General features: G+C 31.0%; 2 protein-coding genes across 35 annotated transcripts in view; one reads left to right on the top strand and one right to left on the bottom strand.

Annotated features, from left to right (window-relative positions):
• LOC126893466 (protein claret segregational-like) overlaps positions 1 to 14,632 on the top strand; it is a 649,821-nt gene that overhangs the window by 462,880 nt on the left and 172,309 nt on the right. The window lies entirely within an intron of this gene.
• LOC126893469 (protein disulfide-isomerase A6 homolog) overlaps positions 1 to 14,632 on the bottom strand; it is a 504,458-nt gene that overhangs the window by 442,677 nt on the left and 47,149 nt on the right. Inside the window, exon 8 of one of the 15 annotated variants that reach the window (XM_050663721.1) lies at positions 14,492 to 14,561. The exons of the other annotated variants lie outside the window; for them this stretch is intronic. Within the exon in view, the coding sequence (XP_050519678.1) occupies positions 14,507 to 14,561 (55 nt within the window). The 3' untranslated portion in view covers positions 14,492 to 14,506. Of the gene's footprint in view, positions 1 to 14,491; positions 14,562 to 14,632 lie in introns of those variants that run through there. 15 annotated transcript variants of the gene reach the window in all.

The following is a 14,632-nucleotide window of genomic DNA, read 5'->3' as shown; positions in this document are numbered from 1 at the left end:
CAACATTTTTTTCTTTTTCCTTCTACATATTCTCTTTGCTTTTTTTCTCAGTTCTTCATATGTCCTTCTATTCAATTGGGAATTCCTTTGTAGACACTTCTGTCTAGCTATATTTTTGCTATCTATTACTTGTTGGCAATCTTGGTCAACCATTGACCAAGCTGCATATATTATGCAACTGCGTAGCACTGTTCTGCAAACTACTAAAATTCCTAGAAGAGGTCACTCTAGTCTGACGTAGGAAACAAGTCAGCTAGGATGCTCGTCAACTCTAGGATTTCAAGTATTGACATCCTAGAGTTTAACTAGATTAAGGTATGCACAAAAGATCTCTATATGTCGAAGTGTGGAAAGCTCTGCCGTTCTTAGGAAAAGCGCCGTATCTGCAGAGAGATCACATTTGAGTAAAATCGGTTTTTGTTTAAATGTCTAGCCGTTGAAAACTATTTAGAATTTTTTTTTGTTTTCTACTTTATACAGGGTGAGTCACCACTAACCCGACGGAAGATTACAGCGAAACGGTAAAAAATTTGAAAAACATTTTTAATTAGTGGTTTGTAAGTTGATAAAATCTACATTTTAAAATTATTTTGAAATATACAGGACGTCCCAATAAATGGCGGCGTATCACAGTTATATTTTTTCTTATGGAACACCCTATATTTTATTGCATTTTTTAATTGTCTACAAAAAATAAGGTATAGTTTCATAAGGCTTCCCTATACCTATGTACAGAGTGTTCTGAGTTATGGTGACTTTTCTTAAAATGTAAAGTTTTAAAAGAAGGCTTATTCTCAAGTTATTTAAGAAATTATGAAAAAAATACTTTTACATACATCTAAATATTTGGATATAGGTTGAATGTATTTCATGATTAATTGTTACACATTTATTTACAGGGTGTTCAAAATTTACAGTTTTACCATTGGATTATTCAATGTGTCATATGATTCTTATTTTAAATGGAACACCATGTACATATATTAATAAATAATTATACTAAACAAATCTACCTCTTTCGAATGGTATATGGATGTCCTCTACCTAGGTGTCATAGTTTTTGCGTAATTTACAATTATTAAAATTCTTAATCTGTAAATCGATTTTAAAACAAAAGATGTAGTTAATCAATGGCATTGTATGACATTGTCATTTTATGACAGTACGGTCTGGTAATTATTTTATAATTAATGTATTCCATGCAGGGCCCCCGCTACCATATGTGCAAAGTGTGCAATGCACACGGGCGCCTTCCTTTAGGGGCGCCAAAACCCAGGGTAAAAAATTGCAAGAAATTTGGAAAAAAAAACAAACAAAAAAAAACAAAAATTAATTTTAAAATAAAAGTTGAGAAATTAAATAGGATTACGTATAAATAGAAAAAAACATGAGAGAAACAGAATACTTCGGCCATATAATAATTAGAGGACCTAAATTCCATCTACTTCGCCTTATAATACAAGAACAAGTGGAGGGAAAGAGATGGATTGGTCGAAATTAACTTTCATGGTTGTGAAATATTAGATAAAGAAGACGAAGGTATAATAAATACACACAAAATTTTATTAGTAGGGATATCATCCAGTTACTGCCGATGCCTATATGTAAGACCATGTCGGAAGTCAGGCATTTTAATTTATTTTGTTATGATTTTATTATGTTTGTTTCATTTTGATATTCTAGTCTACAAATAATAGTTCATTTACTCACGGTTTTTGCTGTGAATTTTAAAGAACCGCTTGCATTGACATGAAATACACATTGGCAGACACATAGCTAACAAGTCAAAGAAAAAAAAGTGATATTGTGCCGATGTGTGCTTGTACACTGGGGGTGGGTTACATCCCTTCTCGGGGGTGAGAAACATACGTTCAAAATAATCCTGGAATTGGATAAACTGAGTAATTCTAAGGAACTTTGTTTCTATAGAATTTTTTCACTAAGTTAATACTTTTCAAGTTGTTTGCGAATGAATATGTTCATTTTTTAACAAAAACCCTGTTAGACGGTTTTTCCAAAATAACTCAAAAAGTAAGTACTTCATCGAAAAAAATGCTCTTATCAAAAAAATAGCTTACAAAAAGTTTAAAAAATGACTGGCATATGAAGTCTGTAAACTCAGTAGAAGCACAGTTGTAGCTAATGAAAAGTAGGTTCTTATTCTTCAAATTCCAAATCGAATATTTCAACGTGAAACAACCAAAAAATGAAGCACTTTTCGGAGAAAACTTATTAAAACTTAAAAAACCAATAAGAAGTAAAAACTTCGAGATGTATTCTGGTATAAAATCGTTTATTTAAAACTATAAAATGTCATCGATTGCAGAACGTTTTCGTTCTAAACAGAACATCTTCAGTGCATCCTGCCGAGTATTTTGAAACTAGCACACTGTAAATATTGTTAACATCATCATATATGGTTTACATAATGTAATATGTTAAAATGTTATGACTACAAGTCATTTTTTTTTTCTTTTTTTTTTTTTATTAAAACTTCTTTAAAGTGTTTAAAACAAGCTTTATATTTGTTCTTTAAAAAAGTTTTTAGCATCAAAAGTAAGTAAGTTATGCTCAAAATAAAGTTGGTCCCTTTTTTGGTAAAATAAATGTTTTGGACCAAATTGTTTTTATCTTGAAAAAAATTGCTTTTTTAAAATAGCTTAAAAATTATCGGTGATACCCAAAATCTCAAGCAGTAAAAAATGTAGGTTTTTCTATTCTGAATATTTTGGATTTTTTGTTTTAGTGTAAAACATAAATTTGTTAAGATATGGCTGTTCAAAATTTGCATACACGCGCGATTAACGACTCGTTCAAGCCCTTTTAACTAAAACAGCCTTTTCAAAAAAAGCACTTGAACCGATGAAACTTCAGATCATATAAACAATACATAAGTAACTTGTACTGAAGCGGTAACGATTAATTTCATTTGGGACGCTAATTAGGGGGTGGTTTTCACGATTTTTTTTATCAAAAAAGGGACCATCATTATTTTTAGCGTAACTTACTTACTTTTGAAGTTATAAACTTAAAAAACAAAAAAAAATAATGTTTCACTTTCACTTTTTTATAAGCTTTATTTTTGGTAAGAACATTTTGTTCGATAAAATACTTACTGAACTTACTGAAAAAACTCTGTAGAAAAAAAGTTGCTTAAAATCAGTCATTTTATCCAATTCCTTTTTTGAACATTTCTATGTTTTTTACTCCCGAGAAGGGGTAAAACTCACATACAGGACAAAAGCACACATCTCTACAATATCACTTTTTTTATTTGACATGTTAGGTATGTGTAATGTGTATGCCAAATACGATGTCAATGCAAGCAATTCTTTAAAATTCGGAAGTTTTGCAATATTTTACCGTGAGTGACTGGACTATAAATATGGCATCTAGGGATCAGTTTTTTGCATTATTTCAAGCACCTACCTACCTACCTTCAAAAAATAAATAGAAAAACATGATCCAAAATGCCTTAAGGGGCGCCAAAATCCTTTATTGCACACAGGCGCCAGTTACACTTACGGGGGCCCTGATTCCATGATTGATTATTACACATTTATTTACAGGGTGCTCAAAATTTACAGTTTCATTATTGGATTATTTAATGTGTCATATGGTGCTTATTTTAAATAAAACACCATGTATGTTAATAAATTATTATACTAAACACAGGTTCGTCTTTCGAATGGTATAGGGATGTTCCATAAGTAGGAGTCATAGTTTTTGCGTAATTTACAATTTTCTTGAACGGTAAATTGATTTTAAAAATAATATTTATGCACTCTCGATTTTTAAACTGTACGAAATAAATGTTTGTTTACTGTATCATAATGAAATGAAAGTTATGTCTATTTTCTAGACCATTATTATGAAAAGTAGGTATATTGGTCTGTATACAATACATTAAAAAAATCAGGATCTTCTATAAAGTCTGAAGTCCATAAACGATAAGTTAAACATTTATCATAATCCTGTTTGGTCTAATACTTTTATAGTTGAGTTTTATATGGATAATAGTGATTTCTCTTAAGTATTCTAACAGTCATTTGACTGATTTACCCGAAATTTTTTCTTTACTGGTATTTGAGTTTTCCGTAACAGAAAGCAGGACATCAAGTTCCTTGACGTGATCACAAATAACTGGTTTATTTTTATTTAACTTTCCAAAATTTCTCAAAAACGTCCTTTTTTGCTTGTCTTCTATCAGGACACCTACTTTTGAGCGTAAACTTTAGAGTAAGATACAATTTTGCAAACACTCCCCAATGCAAAGTACCATGTCTACTCTTTCGTAGATAACGTGGTTATTCATTTTTAGGAACAATTAAATTTGAATATATCATTCATGGATGTTTATATTTTTGATAATTACCAGACCGTACTGTCATAAAATGACGATGTCATACAATGAGATACATCTTTGGTTTTAAAATCGATTTACAGATTAAGAATTTAAATAATTGTAAATTACGCAAAAACTATTAGACCTAGGTATAGGACATCCATATAACATTCAAAAGAGGTGACTTCGTTTAATATAATAAATAATTAATATACATGGTGTTCCATTTAAAATAAGCATCATATGACACATTGAATAATCCAATAATGAAACTGTAAATGTTGAACACCCTGTAAATAAATGTGTAATAATCAATCATGGAATACATTCAACCAATATCCAACTATTTAGATGTAAAAGTATTTTTTTTATAATTTCTTAAATAACTTGGGAATAAGCCTTCTTTTAAAACTTTACATTTTAAGAAAAGTCAACATAACTCAGAACACTCTGTATATAGGTATAGGGAAGCCTTATAAAACTATACCTTATTTTTTGCGGACAATTAAAAATGCAATAAAATACAGGGTGTTCCATAAGAAAAAATATAACTTTGATACGCCGCCATTTATTGGGACATCCTGTATATTTCAAAATAATTTTAAAATGTAGATTTTATCAACTTACAAACTACTAATTAAAATTTTTTTCAAATCTTTTACCATTTGGCTGTAATCTTCCGTCGCGTTAGTGGTGACTCACCCTGTATACATAATAAATATCATATAATTCATATTTATACATACGATTGGCAAAATATATATTATATACTCTAAAAACTCATGTTACTGCGTTCTTTCTAAGTATACTACATAAATTAACTTCTTCCTCCTTAGAAAGAATGCAGTACTGCGTTTGCGCTAAGCATTTTCTTATTTTATAATACAGTGGACTCGCTCTATAACGAACACGGTTATTTCGAGGTTTCGCTTATAACGAGGTACACTAGATGTCCCATGAAATTCCTATTGAACTGAACACCTCTATAACGAGGCATATTTGGATATAACGAGGAAAAATGAAATCGTAAAATATGTATCTTTCTTCTTCTTCACGTGCCATATCAGAATTATGGTCGATCTTCTGCAATATGGAATAATTGCCCTTCATTTGATGTCTGACTCCATTCACGAATGTTTTTTAACCAAGAAACTTGTTTTCTTCCTACACCTCTACGGCCCTCTATTTTGCCTTTAAGGATCAGTTGTAATATTTTATATCGACTTCCCCTCACTATATGCCCCAGATAAGACATTTTTCGATGTTTAACAGTCTTTAGCAGTTCTCTATCTTTGTTGACCTTCCTTAGTACTTCTTCATTAGTTTTTCTTGCTGTCCAGGGTATCTTCAGCATCCGTCTATGAAACCACATTTCCAATACTTCAATTCTGTTCATGATCGATACTTTTAGCGTCCACACTTCTGCACTATACAAAAGTACGGACCAAACATAGCACTTGACCATTCTTTGTCTTAGTTCTAAACTGAGATGATTATTGCAAAGAAATTACTTTATTTTAATAAAAGTAGTTTTAGTCATTGCTATTCTACGTTTTATTTCTATGTCTGGATCTAGTTGGTCCGTTATGACAGTTCCCAAATATGTCATTTTGTGAACTTTCTCAACTTGGACTCCGTTTAATTGAAGCTTTGCATCGGGATGTGGGTCACGACTAAACACTAAAAATTTGGTTTTGTTTGAGTTTATTTTAATGCCCATTTCCTCTCCTACCTCGTGAATACGATCAAGCAGAATTTGGGGACCTTTAATATTATCTGATAGAATTACTGTATCGTCTACATATCTTATCACATTAAGTATCCTTATTATTGTATTATACATGTATATTTATTATTCTTTATTTATTTTTAGTGCTGTAATGGCTATAAGTAAATACCCCAGCTATGTATACATAAATTCCCAACATCTGTGCGGTTATCGAGGGTAGTGCTTTAATAAAAATCCACCGCCTACCTATACCTTCTTCCTGTTCTGTTTATCTATTGGCCGATACTGAATATTGTAAAAAAAATTAAAGGCACTCGTGGGAGTGCCGACAGAAGTGAAAACTTCTTATAGTATATAAATTACGAGCTCAATGCTTTTATCCCATCCTAAAAGAAGTGCTATATCTATGTATATCATATACGATATACGCGATGCGTATGCCCTATGCTATTTTTGTGTATACATACACATAATTTATATATGTACAAAATTTATTTCAGCGAAGTGATGACGGTCGCAAATTCAATATTTTTTCCCCATCCATGAAGTGCACAACGTCCCTAAAGGAATTTTCAATTAAAAAATTTATTTCGTCGAAGCGATAACGGTCGCTAATTTACTACTTTTTCCCCATCCAAAAAGTGCACAACGTCCCTCAAGAAGTTTTCACTTCAAATATTTATTTCGTCGAAGCGATGATGGTCGCTAATTTAATACTTTTTTACATCGAAAAAGTGCACAAAGTCCCTAAATAAGTTTCATTTCAAATATTTATTTCGTCGAAGCGATTACGGCCCTAATTCAACACTTTTCTTCCATACAAAAAGTGCACAACGTCCCTATAAAAGTTTTCACTTAAAAAATTTATTCCGTCGAAGCGATGACGGTCGCTAATTTAATAATTTTTCCTTATCCAAATAGTGCACAACGTCCCTCAAGAAGTTTTCACTTCAAAAATTTTTTTCGTCGAAGCGATGAAGGTTCGCTAATATAATATTTTCCCCATACAAAAAGGGCACAACATCTATCAAAAAGTTTCCACTTCAAAAATTGATTTCATCGAAGCGATGACGGTCGCTAATTTAATACTTTTTTACATCGAAAAAGTGCACAACGTCCCTAGATAAGTTTCACTTCAAATATTTATTTCGTCGAAGCGATGACGGTCCCTAATTCAATACTTTTCCCCCATCCAAAAAGTGCACAACATCCCTAAAGAAGTTTTCACTTCAAAAATTTATTTCGTCGAAGCGATAAAGGTCGCTAATTTATATTTTTCCCCATCCAAAAAGTGCACAACGTCCCTCAAGAAGTTTCCACTTCAAAAATTGATTTCATCGAAGCGATGACGGTCGCCAATTTAATGCTTTTTTCCATCGGAAAAGTGCACAACGTCCCTAAAGAAGTTTCACTTCAAATATTTATCCCGTCGGAGCGATGACTGTCCATAATTCAATACTTTTCCCCCCATCCAAAAAGTGCACAACGTCCCTCAAGAAGTTTTCACTTCACGAATTTATTTCATCGAAGCGATGACGGTCGGGATGACGGTCGATAATTTAATACTTTTTTCCATCCAAAAAGAGCACAACGTCCATAAAGAAGTTTTTACTTCAAATGTTTATTTCGTCGAAGCGATGACGGTCGCTTATTTATTACTTTCTCCCCATCCAAATTTAATAATTTTCCCCATCCAAAAAGTGCACAACGTCCCTAAAGAAGTTTTCACTTCAAAAATTTATTTCGCCGAAGCGATTACGGTCGCTAATTCAATACTTCTTCCCCATCTAAAAAGTGCACAACGTCCCCAAAAGAAGTTTTCACTTTAAAAATTTATTTTGCCGAAGCGATGACGGTCGCGATGACGTTCGCTAATTCAATACTTTTTCCCTATATAAAAAGTGCACAACGTCCCTAAAGAAATTTTCACTTCAAAAATTTATTTCGTCGAAACGATGACGGTCGCTAATTTAATAATTTTCCCCATCCAAAAAGTGCACAACGACCCTCAAGAAGTTTCCACTTCAAAAATTTATTTCTTCGAAGCGATGACGGTCGCCAATTTAATACTTTTTCCCATCCAAAAAGTGCACAACGTTCCTAAAGAAGTTTTCACTTCAATACGTATACGTACAAAATTTATTTCGCCGAAGAGATGACGGTCGCGATGACGGTCGCGAAATAAATCCTTTTTCCCTATCGAAAAATAGGTTTTACATTTATTTTAAATTTAAATACTTTATACAATTTATGTATAGATACACATAATATAGATACGTACAAAATTTAGTTCGTCGAAGAGATGACGGTCGCTATGACGGTCGCGAAATAAATCTTTTTTCCCCATCTTAAAATAGGTTTTTCATTTATTTTAAATTTAAATACTTCTATACAATTCAATGTTTTAAAAAATTTTTTGCCTCTTAGTAATTTTTCGAAAAGTCAGTTTTTATCGAGATATTTTGCATATTTTGTCAAATCCACCACATATTTGTATATGGCAAAGTACGATTATGGAATGGAGACTTGATAATAATAGGAAAATTTATTTATGATTTACATTTTTAGGTATACTTTGAACCATATTAAAATAGAAGCCACATCTCGATAAAAGGTGCCTTATCGAAAAAATACAAAGAACCAAAAAATTTTTAAAAACACTGTGTTTAACTAATGGTATCGCAGTAATAGTTTAATTGGAACGTACACAACCATTTGGGGGGTTTAAAGGAACAAAACCCCCATAAAATCTTAATGTAAACAAATTAGAAAAGCAGCCGCAACTCGATAAAAACTGCCTTGTCGAAAAAATACTAAGAGCCAAAAAAGTTTTAAAAATATTGAATTTAACTAATGGTATCACAATAATAATTTAATTGGAACGTATACAAAAGTTTGGGGGGTTTAAGGGAACAAAACCCCCATAAAATTTTTATGGGATGCACAAATTTCACTATAATTTTTCTTTAAGATATTCCTGCCATAAAAATGCCACATGTCCATTTTCAATAAAAAAAATCTAATAGTTTTCGATATATTCGAAACAATCGATTTTCATTTTGTAACTTCAAAGGGCTGTAACTTTTTTTATGTGCATATTTGTACTAAGGTAAGTTAGATTCATTCGAACTATTTTTGGTCCCAGAATAGGTGATTTAATTTATGACCTGTATTTTTGTTACACCCTGTATATTATGTATGCACAATATTATTGTTGTCTGATATAACGAGATCCGCGTATAACGAGGTAATTAGTCTGCCATTTCAGTTCTCGTTATAGAGGGAGTCTACTTATAATAAATACAATATAACGATGAAAAAGGAGAATAAAAAACATTTTTTATAAAAGTGTGTCATTAAAATGGACAAAAAAGTGCTGGAAACAATTTTGGAATTAATAAGTTTGCCGCTAAGGGGCGTTTCTTGCATTCTAAAATTAAAAACATTCCAGAAACGATTAAAATTTACGATCAAGTTTATTTTTAACTATTAATTATTAGACATTGATTTAACTATGTACTTTTATACCACATTTTTTATTTGGAAATTCTACGACATACGGCGACCAAAATACTTCGTACCAAAATTCATATTTCGAACAAACTTTATAAAATTTGCGCTGTTGAAAATGTCTGATGTAACGTAATAATAGAATGTCGCATCAACAACAATATACATACACATAGGAAACTCCGCTATACCTCAGGAAACTCCACATTTAGTGGAAGTATTTGTCTCACTTAGTAGTACCGCATTGTTTTTAGAACCACACATTATTTCTTAATCACCAACAACTCAAACATAGGTGTTTAAATTTTCTGTTGATAAAGAAAAAATAGCCTTCTGCAGTATTAACTTTGTTCTATTTGACATATTTAAAAAATTATATCAAACAACCGTTCTCGTTGAAAAATGGCAACAAACTAACCTTATTAAAAATTTTACACATGCTGTAAAAATATGTCAAATGCTTAGACAGAACGCCGCATCTAGTGCCTGCTTAGGATAAACACGGCAAGTGACCTTTAAATACGGCGTTTTTCTAAGTATTTTTCAGATGACGCATTTATTCTAAGTATCCATGAACATTTTTGCATATACGGCATACGGCATAAAATGCGTTGTGTTTAATGTATTTTGGCTTAACTTACGTCATTTTTAGTAAGCAAATAAGATAGATATGCACATTTGGGTTAGAAAAATGTGTAAATCTAATTTTTTCAGATTTTTGCAGATACTGCGTTTTCGCTAAGCACGGCACGGGCAGAGCTAGCCTTAACGACCTCACATAATATAATCTAATTTGTCTGTTTTATTCTTTAAATCTTGTATTTCCACTGAAATGGTAATATTCTTAAGTTATATATTTCTTACTATGTTTTTTACTCCAATTGTTTTTATAGCCTCTCAGCTAACACATTGGGATTGCGTTTGAATGAGTCAATTCAAGAGGTGTGGGAAAAGAGAGATTCCTTTGACGTTATTGTTCTGCTCGATAGTGATACAACTGCATATAATTATTTGGGATCAAAGTTAGAGCGACTAAGAAGTTTTATTGTAGAGGTAAGTCACTATTATTCTAATATAAAGGGATGTACAGCTGAACCGAAATAGCAATAAACATTGCGCATTAGCAAATTTCAAATTATGACAGGGAGCGTCCAGTTGATCGACAACTGCATAGCTGTTTATGTGGATAGTTTAACTGTAGGGACGATTTGCGACGTTGACAAGTTTAGTATAACTCACATCTATGCTCCAGCGAAATAAGCAAAAAATATACCATGTTCGGGACACTAAATAATCCAGGTATGTGACCACTATTTTTTAGTTATTATATACTAAGCATCAAAATTAACGCACCACCTTAAAAATGGGACATTTTTGATGTCTCGTATTTCCTAAACCTGTTGTCCGATTTGAGGGATGTTTTTGGTATATTATAGCTTTATTCTTTAAGAATATCGATGTAATAATATTATTTCTAAATAGGTAAGTGTCATTGTATACCTGGTGTAACAATGATAGTGTGTTTTTTTCTCAAAGTTTGGAACACCCTGTGGAATATTCTAGCGTATATAAAATATTGAAATTAAAACTCAACTGTAGCCTTAGGCTTTTGTAACATTTTGCTTTTTGGTGTATTCGCTTATGTGGGATAATAAAAAAGTTAGGTACTTTAACAACTAGCAATGTTATTCATCAATACACGGTGTTTCTAAATAAGTGCGACAAACTTTAAGGAGTAATTCTGCATGAAACAATAATGACCGTTTCCTTTATAAACATATGTCCGCAAGTGCTTTGTTTCCGAGATACGGGATGTTTTTTTTCTTATTTTTTCTTACAAACTAACGATTTATTTATTGCTCTAAAACTGGTTGAGATATGCAAATGAAATTTGGTAGGTTTTAAGAGGCAGTTATTGCGCATTTTTTGACATACAATTAAGAATTTTATATTCACCATTGGAGTGCATACGGTTATAAACATTTTAGATAAATCCCGTATGCACGCCAATGGTGAATATAAAATTCTTAGTTGTATGTCAAAAAATGCGCAATAACTACCTCTTAAAACCTACCAAATTTCATTTGTATATCTCGAATCAGTTTTAGAGCAATAAGTACCTAAATCGTCAGTTTGTAAGAAAAAATTCAACATCCCGTAACTCGGAAACGAAGCATTTGTGGACATATTGTTTTTCTAAAGCAAACGGTTATTATTTTTTCATGCAGAATTACCCCTTAAAGTTTGTCGCACTTATTTAGAAACACCCTGTATTGATGAATAACATGGCTAGTTGTTAAAGTACCTAACTTTTTTATTATCCCACATAAGCGAATACATCAAAAAGCAAAATGTTAAAAAAGCCTAAGGCTACAGTCGAGTTTTAATTTCAATATTTTGTATATACTAGAATATTCCACAGGGTGTTCCAAACTTTGAGGAAAAAACACACTATCATTGTTACACCCGGTATACAATGACACTTACCTGTTTAGCAATAATATTACTACTTCGATATTCTTGAAGAATAATAGACCAGGGCGCATCTGTAAAAATATTACGTACTTTGGACGTTGAGAGGTGACTCAATTTTTTTTTGCAGAAATTGCTTGAAAATAACTCAAATAATAATATTTGAGTTATCCTCCCTCTCAAAAAGGTCCGGAACATTGTTTAAATAATCAAAATGCCAAAAAATGAAGGAAAAACTCGATTTTTTTCTTCGTTTTTTGATTATAACTTTAAACGTATTCATTTCCGAGAAAAGTTGTGCTGACATAAAAGTATCGTGATTAAATTTCCTACAATATAGAATTGGTTAAAAATTTTAAAAATAGTCACCCTTGTTTCAGAATAGCAATAATTGCGAAAAAAACATACAAAAACAAATATTCGCATTTTACGTTTTTCAACCATTTATGCTAAACTTAGGACCTTCATATTTCACACAGAAAAACTTTATGACATAATAAAACAATACTGTAAATTCCATTAAGATCGGTTCAATAGATTTTGCAAAATAAATTTTGCTATCCAGCTTTCGCAAAAAAATTTCATTTTTTCAAAATGTTACAGGACTGAAAATAAAACAGATAGCAAGTTAAATTTTTTTTTCGTTTAGAAGTTTATTGTACCTTTCATTTGCAATTTGCAAAATTGAAATCGATTAACTACCACGGAGTCAGGAATTTTTTAAAATAAACATTAAATTGATGCTACGCGCAGGACAGCGGATAGTTTGCTCTGATTGGGCATTCCAATGACCTTTGATAATAATTGATACATTTTAATTTTTATTACATTTCGATATAAATAAATAAATTTGTTTATTGCAAAATAAAAACACATACTCTATCCTTTGAAATAACAGTTTATTTGGCAAAAACTTTTTTTGTTCATATATTTTAACTTAGAGAATAAAAGTTTATTATTTTTAAACATATGCAATTGTTTAAACAATATTTTACAAACAATAATAAAATTAGTTTGATTTTTGTGGAATTAAAATATTAAAATACAACAAAATATAGAGTAAGAAAATATGTAATATATTAGATAAAGATTGGAAGAAATTTTGGTGGAAATCAACTTGTGTGAATCGAACACCGCTGTCGTGCGCGTAGCACCAAAAATTAATATTTATTTAAAAAATTTCCTGAAGCCGTGGTAATTAATCAATCTTACTTTTGCAAATTGCAAATGAAAGGTACAGTACACTTCTATAAGCAAAAAAAAATTCAACTTGCTATCTGCTTTATTTTCAGTCCTGCAACATTTTAAAAAAATGATTTTTTTTTGCAAAATCTATTAAACCGATCTTAATGAAATTTACAGTGTTGTTTTACTATATCATAAAGTTTTTCTGGGTAAAATATGAAGGTCCTAAGTGTAGCATAAATGGTTTAAAAACGTAATATGCGAATACTTGTTTTTGTATGGTTTTTTTTCGAAATTATTGCAATTTTGCAACAAGGGTGACAATTTTTTAAATCTTTAACCAATTCTGTATTGTAGGAAATTTAATTACGCAACTTTTATGTCAGTGCAACTTTTCTCAGAAATGAATAGTTTTAAAGTTATAATCAAAAAACCAATAAAAAATCGAATTTTTCCTTCATATTTTGACATTTTGATTATTTAAACAATGTTCCGGACCATTTTGAGTAGGAGGATAACTCAAATATTATTATTTGAGTTATTTTCAAGCAATTTCTGCAAAAAAATTTGAGTCACCTCTCAACGTCCATCTCAAAACAGATGCGCCCTGGACTATAAAGCTATAATACACTAAAAAAATCACTCAAATCGGACAACAGGTTTAGGAAATACGAGACATCAAAAATGTCAAATTTTTAAGGTGGGGTGTTAATTTTGATGCTTAGTGTATAAAACATTGATTTTTCAGAACATTGAAAAGGCTTCAAAATGCTGATTTTTGAAAGTTTTCTTCGCAAAAAAGTCAATTTGTTGCTTCGCAAACCGCAAAATAAGTGAAAATCATTGTTTGTTAATAGCTTTTATTAAATCTAACGTAGAATTTTGGTGTTTCACCCAAAGTTGGATATTGTGTATTTACCAAACCCTCAAAATTTGAGACCCATCCATTAATTACTTTAAAAGTTATTATATTTGTTTATCCCAGAGACCAGTATTTTGCATTAACATAGGACAGAAAATAATAAAGATATTAGATAGGGCAATTCTGCGTCTGCTAAATGAAAGTAGTAGAGTTATCAAGTTGTATTAAAAAAGATTGATAATAGTCAAAAATCCTAATGATAAATTTTTTAAAGTTTGTTGTTTATAAACATTTAGAACAATCAAATCTTTGAACAATCAAATTTTTTAATTTTATGTCAACTATTTAGCTTTTTAATGGAGTGCAAAAAGTCGAAAATCTCGCGTTTTTTCGTACTAAATTGTTAGTAATTAAAAAACGGCTCCGAACTCAAGGCAGGAAACAGGTAGGTTTTCTTTCTATAGGTATACAATAAACAAAAAGGTTATCAGTTGCCTGGATAATTAAGTGCGATGCATAATTTTCTGTC

Source organism: Diabrotica virgifera, chromosome 10 (assembly GCF_917563875.1).
Source record: "Diabrotica virgifera virgifera chromosome 10, PGI_DIABVI_V3a".
Classification (NCBI taxonomy): domain Eukaryota; kingdom Metazoa; phylum Arthropoda; class Insecta; order Coleoptera; family Chrysomelidae; genus Diabrotica; species Diabrotica virgifera.
Note: the sequence above shows the minus strand (reverse complement) of the source record. Positions and strands in the feature narration are given on the sequence as shown.